Raw genomic sequence first — 19,695 nt, 5'->3', positions numbered from 1 at the left:
CAGCCCAGCCTTATGTGCAGGGGGGGGGGGTTGGACAGTCAGATTGAGGGTGAAGCAGTGTTGATGTGGATAAGATCTGGTGTTCACACGTCGGCTGTGTCTCTGTCGGCTGTCTCTGTCGGCTGTCTCTGTCGGCTGTCTCTGTCGGCTGTGTCTGTCGGCTGTCTCTGTCGGCTGTCTCTGTCGGCTGTCTCTGTCGGCTGTCTCTGCCGGCTGTGTCTCTGCCGGCTGTGTCTCTGCCGGCTGTGTCTCAGTCGGCTGTGTCTCTGTCGGCTGTGTCTCTGTCGGCTGTGTCTCTGCCGGCTGTGTCTCAGTCGGCTGTGTCTCAGTCGGCTGTGTCTCTGCCGGCTGTGTCTCAGTCGGCTGTGTCTCTGTCGGCTGTGTCTCTGTCGGCTGTGTCTCTGTCGGCTGTGTCTCTGTCGGCTGTGTCTCAGTCGGCTGTGTCTCTGTCGGCTGTGTCTCTGTCGGCTGTCTCTGTCGGCTGTGTCTCTGCCGGCTGTGTCTCTGTCGGCTGTGTCTCTGTCGGCTGTCTCTGTCGGCTGTGTTTCTGTCGGCTGTGTCTCTGTCGGCTGTCTCTGTCGGCTGTGTCTCTGTCGGCTGTCTCTGTCGGCTGTGTCTCTGCCGGCTGTGTCTCTGTCGGCTGTGTCTCTGTCGGCTGTGTCTCTGCCGGCTGTGTCTCAGTCGGCTGTGTCTCTGTCGGCTGTCTCTGTCGGCTGTGTCTCTGTCGGCTGTGTCTCTGTCGGCTGTCTCTGTCGGCTGTGTCTCAGTCGGCTGTCTCTGTCGGCTGTCTCTGTCGGCTGTCTCTGTCGGCTGTGTCTCTGTCGGCTGTGTCTCTGCCGGCTGTGTCTCTGTCGGCTGTCTCTGTCGGCTGTGTCTCTGCCGGCTGTGTCTCTGCCGGCTGTGTCTCTGTCGGCTGTGTCTCTGTCGGCTGTCTCTGTCGGCTGTGTCTCCGTCGGCTGTGTCTCTGTCGGCTGTGTCTCTGCCGGCTGTGTCTCTGCCGGCTGTGTCTCTGTCGGCTGTGTCTCAGTCGGCTGTGTCTCTGTCGGCTGTCTCTGTCGGCTGTCTCTGTCGGCTGTGTCTCTGTCGGCTGTCTCTGTCGGCTGTGTCTCTGTCGGCTGTGTCTCTGTCGGCTGTCTCTGTCGGCTGTGTCTCAGTCGGCTGTGTCTCCGTCTTCGAGCGCGGCCTCTGATTCAGACACGCTGGGACAAGGGGGCCGCACAACAGATTGAGACTCGGCCGAGGAATTGACTTCCTATGTAGGAAGCCTGCGTGATGTGTTGGTTTCGGCCCGATTTGGGTCGATGAAGGAACAGTGCACCAAAGGCTGCTGTTACATTGATTTGATTGATTAATGATTTATTGGCCAAAAAATTTCTGCGTTGGAGAATTCGCTTTTGCACTATCGTAGAGAAGACATATATTTGATGGAAGAAGCAAAGATGCAAACATTTTCCAGAACATTTTGACCCCAGAAGATGATAGAAAACTTTCACATGACTCCCCTCAACATTCACAGAGGACAACTTTTGCTAGAATGTTCACAGCCTTGGTACATTGTCTCTGGGATCTCTCACAGAGTATTTACAGGGTAGATGTAGTTTTGTGTTGTACTTTTACTGAACGCATAAAAAGTTGTAAATTCACAAGGTCATAATGTACAACTTCTTCCAACTCTCCTCATAAAAATCCAGACAGTCGCTCATGTAAGAAGTGCAGTTCAATTTATCTCCCTGTAACCTGGTAACCATTGATGCAAATGCTTGTAAAGTATGAAATTGGCCAGAAATTAAAAGCCGGCTTACATCCCTGAATACATGTCCAGTTGCTACCGGTGGCGCCACTGAATGAAATCGAAACCCACTTAACCGTCGCTGTCTAACGGCGCAATTTATAGTGTGTATGATTGTAAATATCAGACATATATCGTATTACTGTCTCTGGTGTTCCTCCTTGTCTCGAACAGTACCCTCTGACTGCAGGTGGAGATGCATTGTAAATAGGTTTGGGAGGGAAGCTAATTAAAATAAACCTATTATGTGGATGAATTTAGATGTGCTTGTGCGTGCGTGTGTATGTGGCCCATGTCCACACCCAGGACTGTGACTCCAACACAGCGTCTGGTTGCTGTCACTGCAGTTTGATGTGATGCGTCTGGTTGCTGTAACTACAGTGTGATGTGATGTGATGCGTCTGGTTGCTGTAACTACAGTGTGATGTGTTGCGTCTGGTTGCTGTAGCTGCAGTGTGATGTGATGCGTCTGGTTGCTGTAACTACAGTGTGATGTGATGCGCCTGGTTGCTGTAACTGCAGTGTGATGTGATGCGTCTGGTTGCTGTAACTACAGTGTGATGTGATGCGTCTGGTTGCTGTAACTGCAGTGTGATGTGATGCGTCTGGTTGCTGTAACTACAGTGTGATGTGATGCGTCTGGTTGCTGTAACTGCAGTGTGATGTGATGTGATGCGTCTGGTTGCTGTAACTGCAGTGTGATGTGATGCGTCTGGTTGCTGTAACTGCAGTGTGATGTGATGCGTCTGGTTGCTGTAACTACAGTGTGATGTGATCCGTCTGGTTGCTGTAACTACAGTGTGATGTGATGCGTCTGGTTGCTTTAACTGCAGTGTGATGTGATGCGTCTGGTTGCTGTAACTGCAGTGTGATGTGATGCGTCTGGTTGCTTGCTGTAACTACAGTGTGATGTGATCCGTCTGGTTGCTGTAACTACAGTGTGATGTGATGCGTCTGGTTGCTGTAACTGCAGTGTGATGTGATGCGTCTGGTTGCTGTAACTACAGTGTGATGTGATGCGCCTGGTTGCTGTAACTGCAGTGTGATGTGATGCGTCTGGTTGCTGTAACTACAGTGTGATGTGATGCTTCTGGTTGCTGTAACTGCAGTGTGATGTGATGCGTCTGGTTGCTGTAACTACAGTGTGATGTGATGTGATGCGTCTGGTTGCTGTAACTACAGTGTGATGTGTTGCGTCTGGTTGCTGTAGCTGCAGTGTGATGTGATGCGTCTGGTTGCTGTAACTACAGTGTGATGTGATGCGCCTGGTTGCTGTAACTGCAGTGTGATGTGATGCGTCTGGTTGCTGTAACTACAGTGTGATGTGATGCGTCTGGTTGCTGTAACTGCAGTGTGATGTGATGCGTCTGGTTGCTGTAACTACAGTGTGATGTGATGCGTCTGGTTGCTGTAACTGCAGTGTGATGTGATGTGATGCGTCTGGTTGCTGTAACTGCAGTGTGATGTGATGCGTCTGGTTGCTGTAACTGCAGTGTGATGTGATGTGTCTGGTTGCTGTAACTACAGTGTGATGTGATCCGTCTGGTTGCTGTAACTACAGTATGATGTGATGCGTCTGGTTGCTTTAACTGCAGTGTGATGTGATGCGTCTGGTTGCTGTAACTGCAGTGTGATGTGATGCGTCTGGTTGCTTGCTGTAACTACAGTGTGATGTGATCCGTCTGGTTGCTGTAACTACAGTGTGATGTGATGCGTCTGGTTGCTGTAACTGCAGTGTGATGTGATGCGTCTGGTTGCTGTAACTACAGTGTGATGTGATGCGCCTGGTTGCTGTAACTGCAGTGTGATGTGATGCGTCTGGTTGCTGTAACTACAGTGTGATGTGATGCGTCTGGTTGCTGTAACTGCAGTGTGATGTGATGTGATGCGTCTGGTTGCTGTAACTACAGTGTGATGTGATGCGTCTGGTTGCTGTAACTGCAGTGTGATGTGATGTGATGCGTCTGGTTGCTGTAACTGCAGTGTGATGTGATGCGTCTGGTTGCTGTAACTACAGTGTGATGTGATGGGTCTGGTTGCTGTAACTACAGTGTGATGTGATGGGTCTGGTTGCTGTAACTACAGTGTGATGTGATGCGTCTGGTTGCTGTAACTGCAGTGTGATGTGATGCGTCTGGTTGCTGTAACTGCAGTGTGATGTGATGCGTCTGGTTGCTGTAACTGCAGTGTGATGTGATGCGTCTGGTTGCTGTAACTGCAGTGTGATGTGATGCGTCTGGTTGCTGTAACTGCAGTGTGATGTGATGCGTCTGGTTGCTGTAACTGCAGTGTGATGTGATGCGTCTGGTTGCCTAACCAGACGCTGCTCTGGTGTCTGCTTGTTCCCGTGGCGACAGACGCCGTCTGTATTTACGGTTGTGACGGAGGAAGCCTGTGGAGATGTAGAGGCAGGTCGTCTCTGTGGCTCAGCTGAACAGAAACACAACAACCTCAGAACGATGGGTCATATACAGTCTGGATTTATGACCTTGTGATTCATGTCAGGTCAGATCTCAGTCTGCACAGGTGCCGGTACCCGAGTGTAGTGTGTGTGTAGTGTGGGTCTAGCGTGTGTGTGTAGTGTGCGTATAGTGTGTGTGTGTAATGTGTCTGTGTATGTTTCTACTCTCCAATGCCTCCAGCAGTATTTCCTAGTAGTGAGCAAAGATCTGCATTCCTTTTGTGTTTACACACAGATGTAGCATGGCAGCATCTGTTGGCGTTTCGCCAGTACTACTAGTGCCCTCTGGGAGAGAAGTGTGTGTGTGTGTGCTTCTGCATGAGTATGTGTCAGAGCTGTGTGTGTGTGTGTGTGTGTGTGCTTCTGCATGAGTATGTGTGTCAGAGCTGTGTGTGTGAGAGAGAGACAGCTTGAGGAGAAGAGTGGGAGTCTGAATTGACCCGGGTCATGGACACAAGCTAGCTCCATTAGCGCGGGGCTTCATCCTGTCACGCTGAGGGGGGGAGAAGAGAAAAACTGCTGAATACTTTATTTTCCCCTTCGTGTGACACCAACACAATTCCCCCCATAAAACAATGAAACTGCCAGTGAGGTTTCTATCGAAACACCACTAATGTTTTAGGATTGAGTATCTAAGTGGTATGATTCCGTATCGATTCAGATCGTACTGGGGGGGGGGGGGGGAGTCGGGAATCAATACAGTGCAGACGAATCATTCTCTCAAGGTAATCCCAGGTAATCCTTTACGATCCCAGACAAGGCTAATGATGGTGTAATGTGGCCGTACGCAAAGACCACAGAATGCCCTGTAGGCCCTCTTAATCTCTGCACACCATCAACAGACTTCGTCGAAGCCTTGGTGGAGGACCGTGAGGTCAAACTGGAGCGCTGCTGTTTCACTTAAAGGACCGAGGTGGGTTGGTTAGCTATACACAACAGCGTTAGCCGTTAGCGAGGACGTCAGATTCTGTGTGGGAAGTTTCAAGGCCCCTGAATTAATAGAAGTGGATTGTCTGGTTTTCAAATCTCATCTGCTTTTTAACCCTGTGAAGTTGGAGGTCCAATCAGATGCTCTCTCTTGTCCTCGGAGAAAGCAAGGCCTGTTTTCCCATTGGATGAAATCCTAGCGGAACCCACTTCAGTGAAGGCTGTTGTTGGGAGGGTAGGACTAGTGTCAAAACTCACCGGTTTTTACCATTCATATCTGATGGTGAGAACATGTTTATATAGTTTTCATCTGCAAAGCAGTCACATCGACAATCTACTAATCTTTCTTAATTAAATGTTCTTTAATTAAAGTGGTGGCTTTTAATTAAAAGTTGATTATTTTATTAGAAATTCGCATTAGAGATTATTCGCTGAAGTAGAATATATTACCATATCCTTATAGAATATGTCCATATAAAACAAATCTGCATAAAAATGATCAAAAATGATCAAAAGAAATGAATTAAATTACAGATTTCAGATAATGGAAATACCTTTGGGTTCTAGATACTGTGCTGTTATTTTACAGAACAACAAGATTGATTAGTTGAATACTGACTGGCTGGAGGGGCTGGGGGGGCTGGAGGGACTGGGGGTGGGGGCTGGGGGGGCTGGAGGGGCTGGGGGGCCGGGGGTTGGAGGGGGTGGGGGCTGGAGGGACTGGGGGTGGGGGCTGGGGGGGCCGGGGGGCTGGAGGGACTGGGGGTGGGGGCTGGAGGGGCTGGAGGGACTGGGGGGGCTGGAGGGGCTGGGGGGCCGGGGGGCCCGGGGGGCAGCAGCTGGCTTTAACGGCCCTGAGATCAGGGGCATCCGTGGTCCATCCATACAGAGATGAGTCACCACAAACTAGGTACTCTGTTTCAATCCCCCCTTTCTGTGTCTACCCTCTTCTCATCCCCTCTCCCTCTCTTCCCCTCCCTCTCATCCCCTCCCTCTCATCCCCTCCCTCCCTCTCATCCCTTCCCTCCCTCTCATCCCCTCCCCCTCTCTCCCCCCTCCCTCTCTCCCCCTCCCTCTCTCCCCCTCCCTCTCATCCCCTCCCTCTCTCCCCCTCCCTCTCTCCCTCTCTCCGCCTCCCTCTCATCCCCTCCCCCTCTCTCCCCCCTCCTCTATAAAGACCAGTAAGAGGAGGAGAAGCCAGAGGATGAGGCTCCTTCCTCTCATGTCAGAGAGATGCTCCAGGGTCTTATGAATGAGAGTATTCACTGGTGATCCAGGGGATTAGCTGGGCTGAGATCAGCTGTTACTGTCACTTACTGTACATTACATGGGTGTAGGAAGCCTTTGATTTGAGATTCCTCCCAGTTTATGTGGGGGGTCTTTTTCATGTGCTGTCTCTGGGGAGCGGGTAGCTGCTTACAGTCTTTATACAGCATGTTCAGATGGCTAAGCGGTGAGGGAGTCGGGCTAGAAATCAGAAGGTTGCCGGATCGATTCCCCGGCGTGTCAAATGACGTTGTGTCCTTGGGCAAGGAACTTCACCCTACTTGCCTCGGGGGGAATGTCCCTGTACTTACTGTAAGTTGCTCTGGATAAGAGCGTCTGCTAAATGTAAATGATCAGCCATTTTTGGATACAATCATATATATACAGTACATACAGATGGTGGTGTAGCATGTGAATGGTCAACTTTCTACACACCTTCTGACCAGTTGACCTTTCACCCTGCGGTTCCGTCTCTTATAAAACGTGAGTTGCAGATGCTCCTGATCTTTGCTCTCCTCTAAGTCTGACAGACGAGCAGCGTTTTGGCTCCTACATCTGGTCCACATTTTGGTAGGAAGCATTTAAGGACGGTTAGCGTTGTTGAACCTGTTTTTGAACCCCGAGGACCCTCAGTTGTGGAGGACACCTGAAAGGCCTGTCTTCTGTTGTGAACCAGAACCTTTAGAGATGAGGCCAGCGAGGCTGGTGTTCACCCACAACCTCACACTGCTGTCTCCGCCTTCCAACACACAGCATGATTCAATGCAACTTTATTGACTTCATGGAATTCTTAACAGCTATTCCGTAGATTTGTATTTTCATATTTCTTGTTACATTTACATATAGTCATTTAGCAGACGCTCTTATCCAGAGCGACTTACAGTAAGTACAGGGACATTCCCACCGAAGCAAGTAGGGTGAAGTGCCTTGCCCAAGGACACAACGTCATTTGGCACGGCGGGGAATCGATCCGGCAACCTTCTGATTACTAGCCCGACTCCCTCACCGCTCAGCCATCTGAGTCTCTTCTGAGTCTGAGTCTCATCTGAGTCTCATCTGAGTCTCTTGTTCTTTTATTTGCCATTGTATCTTTATTATATTATTATTTTATATCTATTTTTCCTTACGGAAGGTTTACAGTTAGGGAGGTCATTCTGCTGAGCTGCCCCAGCATTTCGTCAACAATTTCAATCCCGTCCCCTCCCTATTAGATCATAACATTGCGCTGACGCTGTGATCTGTCCCCAAACATGCTTTTCTTCATAACATCATCCCTCACTTCTCCTGCCCAATACAGAGACAGACTGTGACAGAGCCCGTCCTATCATAGCACAGGAGGGTATCGTCTTGCCAACCGTCCAGTCAGCAAAGTCCAGGAGGGTTATTATGGTCTGGAGAGACCCTTCACGATCGCAAGACTCTGAACTTTAGGCTTCACACACGGTACACACACAGTGTCCTCTCCCTCTCTCTCTCTCTCTGTGTGTCTCTCTCTCTCTCTGTCTCCCTCTGTCTCCCTCTCTCTGTCTCTCTCTCTCTCTCTCTCTCTCTCTCTCTCTCTCTCTCTCTCTCTCTCTCTCTCTGTGTCTCTGTCTGTCTGTCTCTCTCTCTCTCTCTGTGTCTCTGTCTGTCTGTCTGTCTGTCTGTCTCTCTCTCTCTCTCTCTCTCTCTCTCTCTCTCTCTGTGTCTCTGTCTGTCTGCCTGTCTGTCTGTCTGCCTGTCTCTCTCTCTCTCTCTCTCTCTCTCTCTCTCTCTCTCTCTCTCTCTCTGTCTCTGTCTGTTTCTCTCTCTCTCTCTCTCTCTCTGTGTCTCTCTCTGTGTCTCCCTCTCTCTCTCTGATAATCTTTTACTCGCTTTTTTTATCCCTTACTCTTTTCTTACCATCTCACCTACATGCTATGGTGTAGCTCCTGGTCTTTCCTGGTACTCTCTCCCCTGTGTATCTCTTACATCCCTCTCTGATTGATTTTTTTTCCCTTGTCTTTTTCTAAGACAAAAGATTCTCAGTCGAAAATCCCTGATCCTTTCATTAAATATCACGGGCAGTCCTGACACGAGATCGATTTTCCTCATCTCTTTTATAACCCGTTTTATAACCACAAATGCGTAAGGCCAACTGCTTATCCACTGTTTAAAGCGTAAAATTGGTTCTACATTCCTGTTCTGTGTTCTTCCTCTCAGTTCCATCCTGCCCCACGGTACCGAGCCATCTGTTCCCCCCCCCCCCCCCCGTATCTGATAAAGGACTTCCGCCTCGATCGGAGTTGGACTGTGTTCTGTTAGCCGGGCAGGCATACATGCAGAGGTCACACATGTGCTGACTTAGAGGTCAGCCGTGTTCAAAGGGGAGACCGTCTGGGTTACGTATCACATGGATTAACCAGATCACACATGACAGTTCAGGCCCCTTAACAAGGCGTGATGGAACCGTGTCTTCCTTTAGGTGGGTCTGGTGACCGCGGTTGAAAGGACTGCGGTGGGTTATTAGCTCTGATTTTCCATTAGGCTAAAGCTAACGCGCTTAGGTTCGTGTTGAGTGATGTGCTTTTGCCCCTGTAGATCAAACCGACAGTGAGTCCATGTTAGAAGTATCCTATTAAGCTTCAGGGGAATTAAGAAGCCTCGACTGTTGGAGAAGTGTGAGAAAAGTCACAGGCTTTCCCCGAGTTTCGAAGCCAAGGAGTCACCTTTGGGAGCCTCTCGTGCAGTCTCTCCTGTGTGTGTGTGTGTGTGTGTGTGGGAGGGGGGGCGGAGGAACAGGAATGGCAGTCTAATTAGCCCCTCTCTGTAGGAGAGCAAACAACCTCCACACACCCCTCCTCTAAACGTGTGTGTGTGGGGCAGACATGTCTCCGATATTCTCACACGCTATGAGCTGGTAACCAAACAACACCTGCAAGTCAGACAACGGGAATGGCTGGATGGTCTTATTGTTTGATGTGAGCTAAAGACAATGAAAGGAAATCAGAGACTTATGTGATGTGTGGGATTGTACTGCTCTCAGTAATACCTGTGATTCATTCGGGGGGTTCTTTGCAAGGTTACACATCTGAAAATGTAGGTTGCATCATTTGATTTCATTAAATTGTATCCCCGTGTCCCAGTCTGTAACTAGAACTGGGTCAGTTGTATCACCGTGGGTCCACACTCATCCATTTCTCCTTTCCTCCCCTCCCTCCCTCCCTCCCTCCCTCCCTCCCTCCCTCCCTCCCTCCCTCCCTCCCTCCCTCCCTCCCTCCCTCCCTCCCTCCCTCCCTCTCCTCTCCAGTAACAGACTAGCCCCTAGCAACCACGACCGGATACAGAGGCTGAGGCATGAGTTCCAGCAGGCCCAGCAGGACGACGACCTAGACGATCGCCGGAGGACATACAGCTTCGAGCAGCCCTGGGTGAGTGTCTGAAAGCAGGCCGGGCTTCTCCACGGAGCCCCCCTCTGACCTCCACCACCAGCCTTGGGAGGTAGCTAGCTGGCTGACTGGCTAATGTGCTGGCTGGCTAATGTGCTGGTTGGCTGGCCGGCTAGCATGCTAGCTGGCTGGATCGTGAAGCTTCCCATCATTAGCTTCTGGACTAGGAAGGCTAGCGATGGCGCTAACATGACTGTGGAGCTAACCATCACTAACCCCCACCATCGTCAGCCCCTGAACAAAGCTAACAGCACTGACTTTTGAGACCCTCTATGGACTTCAGTCATTAACTCCTCTGCAGGCCTCTCGGGGCTAACCATGCTAACGCTAACCCTCCAAACCCCGCCCCGCACAACTCTACCTGCATGTGAGGCAATTCCATCACTAACTCCGCCCATCTGTCACCGCCCACTCTTCATCCCATCTGCTATGAGTCTGTTTGTCTGTCAATCACTCACATGGACCCGCCCACCACATCAAGGACCAATCGAATCCTGTCTCTAGGGCTTTGCTGTGTGGGGGGGATTATCTTTGTTGTTTTTGCGTACGAGTGTATATGTTGGTATTAATTTGTGCCTTTTAAGAGCTGTCAATGTCTTGCCCTTCCTTTTATCTACACTAGAACGTCTAGAAACAAGCGCATTAAAAAGCAGTTTACAGGTTAAGCACACGGAACAAAATTAGAAATGCCACAGTTCAAAGTACAGTAATGAATTGATTGAACATTGAGTATTGAGTCACCACATAACACAAGTGTTCCTTAAGTGTGATTCTGTTTTTCTGGTCAGTAATTATGATACAGGATATCTTGAAACACAGTACATGTTTAACATAGCTCTATTTGTTTATTCCTTTATCACCAGTTTTCTATCTAACTATATGATGTCTTGCCACTATGTAATTATTTGACCATTGCCTCACTAATCATGTACTTGACCTACTAACATGTTTGTACAGTATAAGTGTGATTTTACAAAGTCATCCTCGAATATCTTACCATGTTTCTGCTGTAGTTCTCTGTGTACGCTGACCAGGCGGAACATTTCATATATCTGTATCGTGTATTTGTTGGAACGAGAAGAGGGCTATTGAGAATTTTAATGAATTTTGCGTCAGTTGCGACAGAGAGCTATTTGAACACATCCATGTGACCTCTGTTTTTTTATATAGCTGGTGATAAATCCAATAAAAAGCTTGGTCTGTTCTGAGTTGTGTTTGGTACTGCGGATGTCAACACAATTCACATGGGACTAATTTAGTGGGTTAAGAGGAAAGGGTAGGATAGAGTAACACAACCTTCTCTCTCTCTCTCTCTCAAGCCCTCTCTCTGTCTCTCTTTCTACTCATCCCTCTGTCTCTCTCTCTCTCAATCCCTCTCTCTCTCTCTCTCTCTCTCTCTCTCTCTCTCTCTCTCTCTCTCTCTCTCTCTCAATCCCTCTTTCTGCAGTCAAGCAGGCACATAATTAAAGTGCTTGACAACGCCATTACATATTATGTTTGTTTGCATTAGCCATCACAAAGTTACCACTTTCCCATGGCAGGACGGTAGAATAACAGCTCGACGACGACGACACCAGTGATTCACTGTTAGTAGAAGTCCGACATACTGTTTGTCATGGGGGGGGGGGGGGGGGAGAGAAGGGAACACAACGTATGTCTTTGAAACTCAATTACAGTTTGCTTCTGTTGCATACATCTTGTGAAATTCTCTGCATTTCATTGACCGATTCCACGTCCATTCACTATAGCACCAGAAGGGGTACAAGGCAGACGGGGAAAAACGTAGTTCTTCAAATCCCTCCTCTTCCTTACCTGGGGTACTCTGCTGTAATTGGGGACCATAATATATGATACAGTTTGCAACAGACCTATATGAAAGGACATGGAGGGTCTCCCAGATTTAAACCCAGGTTGATTTTCTCCTTCCATCGTCTTTTGTCACCCTCGCTGCAGTCCAGTTTAAACCAGTTTACGCTGTCACACTTCTGTAGTACAACCTGGGTCAGTAACAGGGGGTCCTTCATTTCAGCCAATCATCCCTTTTCACTCCGTTGCTATTTTGCCCAACTCTGCTAGCAACGCAACACCCTCGCCCTCCATCCCCTCTGCTCCCTCTGCCTCTCTGCCTCTCTCTCTCTGCCTCTCTCTCTCTCCCTGTGCCTCTCTCTCTGCCTCTCTCTCTCTCCCTGTGCCTCTCTCTCTGCCTCTCTCTCTCTCCCTGTGCCTCTCTCTCTGCCTCTCTCTCTCTCCCTGTGCCTCTCTCTCTCTCCCTGTGCCTCTCTCCCTATGCCTCTCTCCCTCTGCCTCTCTCCCTCTGCCTCTCTCCCCTCCCTCCTTCCCTTATTGGCTCCACGCACACACCACATTTCTCCCTGCAGTTTGAGAAAGAGAGGATTGTGGGTACTGTGGTCTAATTCCATCACAATGACTGATACCCAGTCCAGGCTACATGGGAACACTTTTATTGCAGTCATTTATACCACTGTGAGACCCACAGGGGGATGGCGTTAGCTGGAAGCGCTATATTGCTTGTTGTATTTTACCGAGGTGTATCCATTTTAATACCTCCATTAACTTTCATTTCTTCTGGGTGTTTTTCCCGATCAGGCTTTGCTCAGGATAAGGAGCTATTACACAGGCACACTAAAGGGAGGCCTGTACACCAGACAGCATATTGCTGTTATAATTTCAACATTCAGGCTATTTGTAATGAAACTCTTGAAATGTACTTTCATTATATATATTTTCCTTTTTTACGTCCGAGAATTAATTGCTCCCTTCGTTGTGGTGTAGTCGCCCGCCATCCATATTCCGTCGTCGGCCATCTCCATGGCGACAGACCGGCGGGGCAGGTAACGCCAATCAATCCCAGAGATGATTGCCACCAGATTAATTCAGTTTAATGGAAGGTGTCTACTCGGCGCTGACGGCCCCTAATCGCTTTACGACCCTCCTCATCTCCAGAGCAGCCCGGGCCACCGTTTGAAGAAGTCCCATAACCATAAAGATAATTAGATTGGCTTTGTGTTATGACTGATCCACAGACGTCATGTACCGTTAACACCCACCTCACTAATAAACATGAGAACAAAAGGGGTGGAGAGGAGTGGGGCGGGGGTGGGGTGGAGAGGAGGGTGGAGAGGATTGGGGCGAGGGGTGGAGAGGACTGGGGCGAGGGGTGGAGAGGTGATGATATGGAGGGGTGGGGTGAGGGGGTTGATGGTATGGAGGGTGGGGGGATGGAGGCTGGGGCGGGCGGGGGGGGGGGGTTTACAGGGACATACAAACCTGTCTGGAGGGGTCTGAAGTAGTGAATGATTAAGGGAGGAAAGGGAACGAGAGGGTGTGTGCGCTGGTGTGAAAAAATGATGTGTGTCTGTGTGTTTGTGTGTGTGTGTTCAGGTTTAATGATCTTCACAAGGGAGGGGGGTTGTCATGGTGTCAGTGGGACAACTGTTGTTTCATTAACACTTACTAACATCCATCACAACAGCATATCCCATAATAACCTCATCCTGCTTCCACAGCATGCTCCTTCCTTCCATCCGTCTGTCTGTCTGTCTGTCTGTCTCACAGCCTAACTTGTCCTACCCCTGTGAAGGATGTAAACAGGTCAGTCTCAGTCTGATGCCTGGTAAGTGTCCAGTTGAGTTTCCCAGAAGCTTTGTGGAGATAAATTCCCTTCTGAACTCAAAAGTAGAGAATAGATTTTTTGTCTGCCTTTTCAGAACCTGCAAAGTGTTTCGGGAAACTCCCTCTTGTGTCTTGTGGTGTGTGTGCCTCAACTCTACAGATTAAGGAGATCTAATCTGTGAAAGCCAGGACTGCAAGTGCATGACTATGATATAGAAGTGTAGGATCAAAACAGGTTTTTTATGTGTGTATTAGGGTGGTATTGATGATGAGGTGGATGATGATATTGATGAAGATATTGATGAAGATATTGATGAAGATATTGATGAAGATATTGATGAAGATATTGATGATGATATTGATGATGATGATGATGCGGTGGTTTCAGCCCAACGCCAGCGCTGGTACGTACACACAGCCAGGACGCCACTCGGTGTCGGTGGAGGTACAGATGCAGAGACAGAGACAGGAGGAGAGGGACTCCTTCCAACAGGCCCAGAGACAGTACAGCTCTCTGCCCCGGTAAGAGAGGGGGTGGGGGGGTGTATTTCAGTGTCTTGTTTGTGTGTGTGTGTGTATTTCAATGTCTTGTTTGTGTGTGTGTGTGTGTGTGTATTTCAATGTCTTGTTTGTGGGTGTGTGTATTTCAGTGTCTTGTTTGTGTTGGTGTGTGCATTCGCATGTCAAATCTGACCACCGACAACATAATGCAGGTCCTTAAATAGATGATATCAGATCCAGTATAATCTGCTGTATCTGTACCTGGCAGGTAACCACTTCCCCACACACACACACAGTATCCAGTTCCAGATTTAAAGCTATGAGACACCAGTCTGGACAAATCACATGACATATCACATGACTCTCCCTGTGAATCGGACATGATGTGTCTGATGTGAGATAATGTAATAGCCTTTGATCTGCATGCAATGCCAGGAAGCTATATGTGTGTGTGTGTGCTTGGTACACAGGGTCTGATAGCACATTTTTCATGACTCATTCAGAACCGTAACTCTGAAGTCAGTAACAGTGAAACATCCACATGTGGACCGTCCATCTCTCATAACTAAAGCTGGAACTTCTCAACAATCACAGTCCGCAGCCACGAAAATATGGTCTCGATCCTTCATCTGGTCATCTTAACTCAACTCCTGTTGATACAGAAACGCTTTTGATAAATATTTGAGTCAGCGTTGTTTTAGGATTAATCTGTAAAACGTCAGGAAAAACATCCCTTGACCTGCTCTGTAATTTGACGTTAATTCTATTTCGTCCGGTTTTGTTTGGATAAACGTTTGTGTATTATCTTAAGAACCCTATTGTTTGCCTTTCCACATTCCGTTGTAGGAACTCAGAATCAGAGCCAATCGTCATCTTTTATCTGTGCGATGAGTATCACTGCTGGCTAAAGCTGGCTAACGCTAGCACTAACGCTAGCACTAACGCTAGCACTAACGCTAGCACTAAGGCTAGCTCTAAGGCTAGCACTACAGTATCTACTCCGTAGGCCTGAAAAAGATGCCTCGACGCTGACTGAAAGAATCTCAGCCCTCAGTAGATGTGACTAATGTTTTGTACGATTAGAAACAGCCTTCGTTTTAGATAAAGCTTCACTCAGTGGGAAACTAACCTTTATTTAAACAGGGGAGTTTGGAGTGAAAACAAAGGGCCAGGCTTTGGAACCGAGTGCAGGCCCCACAGCCTACATTCATCATTGACAAACTTCATTGATCTCTGAGCCAAAGTAATGCCATTACTGGGGACTGCTGTAGGCCAGGGGGAGGATGGGAACAGCTGCTGTTGGAGCTTGGTGTTGGGACAAGACACATGTTTCTGCTCCCCTACTCTCTCTTTCTATCCCTGTGGATCTCTCTCTACCTCTCTCATCGCCACCACACTTTCCCTCTCTCTCTTTACTCTTTCTTGTCCTTTCTACCTCTCTCTCTCTACCTCTCTCCCCTTCTCTCTGTGTGTCTCTCTGCCTCCCCCCCCACTCTCTCTGCCTCTCTCTCTCTCTGTGTGGTGTTCTCTACATGTGTGTTACCAGCGCAGCATCAAACTGAACAGACACAGGGTGTGGGTTTCTGTACAGTGAGCCAGGCCAACTGTGCCCTTCTTGTCAACTGCCGAAATGAAATGGGATACCCAGACCAGGTCTTTCGAAAATTGGACGCGCTGGAGCGTGTGCTTAAATAAACTGTCTGGTTGTGTTTCTATCCAGTCGCTTAAGAACACGGATCCATTCTGCTCACTCGCTGTCTCTCTGTTAGAAAAAAAAAAAAATTGGCTTTATATCTTTTTTTTCACCCTCAAATTTAAACACAAATAATCATCTCTTTCACAGCTGGTCAGTAAACCTGCTAATTATGCATAGCTCTGAGACAGAAGCTACTTGACGTTCTGTTTCGCTGCGTTTTTTTCCCCCTACTCTATTGTTTTTCGTTTTGTTTTCTCTTTCATCTTGCCCTGAAGATAACTAGGGAGCTTAAAGGCTTGGTACGTTCATGCATATCATATGCGCACAACACAGAGATGCTTACAAAGTGGTCAGCGAAGCAGAAACGAGGATGATGTCACATATCTGAGGGATTGTCTTCCCTGCCTGCCTGTTAAAGGGGAGGGCAGCCTGAGGGGTTGACAGCCGTGCCTTTAAGACACCATGTCAAATCAAATCAAATCAAATTTATTTGTATAGCCCTTTTTACACGCAAGCATGTCACAGAGGGCTTCACATGCGCCCATAGAACTGCCCCTCAACCAACCTAAACCCTCAAGGAAGACAAGGAAAAACTCCCACCGGGAGAAAAAATGGAAGAAACCTTGGGAGGAGCAATTCAGAGAGGGATGTCAGGTGTCAGATATCTGCTGGGGGGGGGAAAAGCTCAGGGGACAAGATGGCCGACTTCTCGATTCTCCTCCGAGAGGAGCCGCTATTACGGTGTCAAGCCTGATGTGTGTGTCTGTCCATCACTGGAGAGGTTAAATGGACTGGAATGACTGTAACTAGCGGATGTGTGTGTGTTTCACCATCGACTTGTGATAGCCCTGAGGATGTGGGGCCTGAATGCTCTGGATGGCTGGTCTCTCTCCATGGAATATCTTTCATTTGTTCTTTTTTAATTTTCTAGAGTTGGACGATATCGTAAATGTCCAAATTATTATGATAACGCTCTGTAGGTTTGCAGTTCTAGGATTCTTAATCTCTCTCTCTCCCCCTCTCTCCTTCCTTCTCTGTCACACTCTCCCTCTCTCCATCCCTACTCTATCTCCTTCTCTCTTCCCACTCTCTTTCCTCTCATCTCCCCCTCCCTCCTTCCTTCGCTCTCCCTCTCTCCTACCCTCCCATGTCTCCCCATCTCCTCTTTCCTTGTCTCCTGTCTCCTGCTCTCCTCCCCCCTCTCTCTCGCTCCTCCCATCCTGCTCTTCTCTCCTCCTCCCCCCCCCGTCCTGCTCTCTCTCTCCTCCCCCTCTCTCTCTCCTCCCCCCCTCTCTCTCCTCCCCCCCTGCTCTCTCTCTTCTCCCCCCTCTCTCTCTTCCCCTCCTGCTCTCTCTCCTCCCCTCCTGCTTTCTCTCTCCCCCCCTCTCTCTCTCCATCCCCCCCTCTCTCTCCTCTCCCTCTCTCTCTGTCCTCCCCTCCTCCCCCCCCTCACCCAGACAACCCAGGAAGACCCCCAGCAGTGTCTCCCAGGACTCCTGGGACAAGGCCTACCTCCCAGGCGAGGGGTTCCTGACGGCCAAGGACAACCCTCGCTACTCCAGCTACCAAGGCTCCCGTAACGGCTACCCGGCGGCCGGCGGAGGGGTCAACGCCCGCGTCCTGCTGGAGGCGCAGGAGCTGCTGAGGCAGGAGCAGCGGCGTCGGGAGCAGGAGGCCAAGGGGAAGCCGACGCCCCCTCCGGAGCACGGGGGAGGGAAGTACGACGTGTACTCGCCGCTCAGGGACCCGGTCTCGCCCAAAGGGCCGTACCGGCAGGACGTGCCCCCGTCCCCTTCCCAGCTGGCCAGGCTCAACAGGCTGGGCTCGGAGAAGGGGCGGCCCTTCTACTCCTGAGGGAAGGACTGGGGGGGGGGGGGGCTGGGGCTTGGAGGAGAGGAGGATGGAGGACTGGGGATGAAGGAGGGAGGGGAGGAAGGTCCTGAGCGAGGAGGATCGGGATCAGGCCAAGCAGACGTCAGGACTGAGGCTGGGGCCGAGGCTGGGGGCTGCTTTGGGGTGAGCCTCTGGAGGCCAGGGGAGGCTGGAGAACGAAGCCATGAGTTTCTCCTGGGTCCTGAAACACAGACACGACAACACCCACACTACAGACAACCTCCACCACACCACAGACACAATAAGACTTCTCTGTCACCCTCACTCCTCCGGCTCTCCGGAGGGTTCCTGCCGACACCCGGAATAACAGCGGGCGCTTTTATTGTGAATCACTTTCTGTAGCTGTGACAGTGAGTTAGCCTTCCACATATAGCCTGTTGTCACCTACCTCCTACGCAAGGCTGGAGGCAGCTGGGGCATGTAGTGCCTTCTGGGTACTGTGCTGTACCCCCCCCCCCCCCCTTTGACACACAAGCCTCGCTACTGCTGCGTGACTCCTCTTTCCCCTTCCACTCCTCTCACGCTACGACAATCAAACCAGACTGGCTAACGGGTACTCCTTTAAACCCTGGGTTGGTGTGTGTGTGTGTGTCTCTCTGAGTATAGGCTAATATGTGTGTGTGCGTGTGTATGTGCATAGAAAATAGTGTGCGAGGGATTGAGTGTGCCTATTGAGTGTGTTATGTGTATGAATGTGGTGTTCACACACACACAGCCCTGACCCTACGTGTGTGTCCTGGGGTTCTGCTGGGCCTCGTACATGACGACCCACGCTGACCCCTCACCCGACGGCGACCCCTCACCCTCGCACAAGATACTGTCCTGGAAAACGCCAACCCCACAGAAACGGCCGACTCTGAATCCATTGTTCTTTGTGGAGGAGACCCCAGTTAACTAGCCCACAGGGAGAGAACAAGAGAGAGAGAGAGAGAGAGAGAGAGTCTAAAAACAAGGGGGCCAAAGAGTTGGTTATTAATGAGTGCCCCTCATAAATGTTTCATGTGTGTCATCTCTCCAGACTAGGCATAGACAGGAGAGAGGGGAGGCTGCTCTGGCTGCCTGACCTGCCCCCCTGCTCAGCTCTGGGCTCATCTCGCTGGCCTGCCTGCCTCCCTGCCTGCCTGTCTAGTGCTCCCGCTTGCTTTTCTCCCCCGCTTCCCCTCTTCCCCCTCTTCCCCCCTCCCTCCTACCCTCTCTTCTTCCTCTCACCCTTCTTCCTGTCGTTTCCTCACATTTCCCCCTACCTCTCCTCCTCCTCCACCACCACCTCCTCCTCTAGTCAGCCCACACTGAATTTTTCATCACAAGCCACCTGCTGCCTGCCACAGCCAAAGAACAGGGCCACCAGAGGCCCTGATGGGGGCCTGCACTTCTGACAGAGAAAGGAGGAGGAGGAGGAGGAGGAGAGAGAGAGAGGGTAGGAGGGAAGAAAGAGATGAAAAGTGAGTCAGAGGAGGGGAGAGAGAGAGGAGAAAGGGAGACAATGTGAATCCTGGTCCCTAGTTCCTGCCTCCCGGTCTCCCAGCCTCTCAGCCTCCCAGTCTTCCAGCTTCTCAGTCTCCCAGCCTCCCAGCCTCCCAGCCTCCTTCATAAAGTGTGAAGCAGACCTGGAGGAGCACATGGCTGAGAGCTACGTCAGGCCAGGCGCACGCTGCCTCCGTTACCTGCACCACCACCCTGTTTCATGAGGACATCTGCACCCAGAGATCTGCATGCCAGCATGTTGGAGAGCGAGAGGGAGGAGAGAGACAGAGGGGAGAAGGAGGGATGGAGAGAGAGAGAGGGAGAGAGAGAGACAGAGGGGAGAAGGAGGGATGGAGAGAGAGAGAGATGTGGAGGGGGGGGGGACAACAGCAAACATGCAAAAGGGAAAAATGCAGTCTGTGAGTCTGTGGTGGTTTAAGACAGGCTGGTGCAGCACTGAGATGTTGAGATCCATGTGTTCTCCATATGCCAGGAGTTCTGGACTAACCAGCCTCCTCCCACTGGCCAATCACCACCCTGGAGGGGGGGGGGGGAGGGAAACAGAGAGAGAGACCCTCATGCCAGCTGTGCAACATGGGAGTCAGAATGTGTAGCATAGTAGCGGCCAATGCTATCAAATATCTGGTTGAGTCGTTCT

The 19,695-nt window shown here is 50.1% G+C and overlaps 1 protein-coding gene across 6 annotated transcripts in view; it reads left to right on the top strand.

The window, feature by feature from the left end:
- LOC124472491 (partitioning defective 3 homolog) overlaps nt 1-18,514 on the top strand; it is a 77,574-nt gene extending 59,060 nt beyond the window's left edge. For all 6 annotated transcript variants that reach the window (XM_047027366.1, XM_047027368.1, XM_047027365.1 and 3 more), the window contains 3 exons: nt 9,712-9,832; nt 13,872-14,005; nt 17,138-18,514. In XM_047027366.1, the coding sequence (XP_046883322.1) occupies nt 9,712-9,832; nt 13,872-14,005; nt 17,138-17,534 (652 nt within the window). In that variant the 3' untranslated portion in view covers nt 17,535-18,514. The remainder of the gene's footprint in view (nt 1-9,711; nt 9,833-13,871; nt 14,006-17,137) is intronic.
- The last annotated feature ends 1,181 nt before the right edge of the window (nt 18,515-19,695 follow it).

Source organism: Hypomesus transpacificus, chromosome 10 (assembly GCF_021917145.1).
Source record: "Hypomesus transpacificus isolate Combined female chromosome 10, fHypTra1, whole genome shotgun sequence".
Classification (NCBI taxonomy): Eukaryota; Metazoa; Chordata; class Actinopteri; order Osmeriformes; family Osmeridae; genus Hypomesus; species Hypomesus transpacificus.
This window is presented reverse-complemented; position numbering and strand designations above follow the sequence as displayed.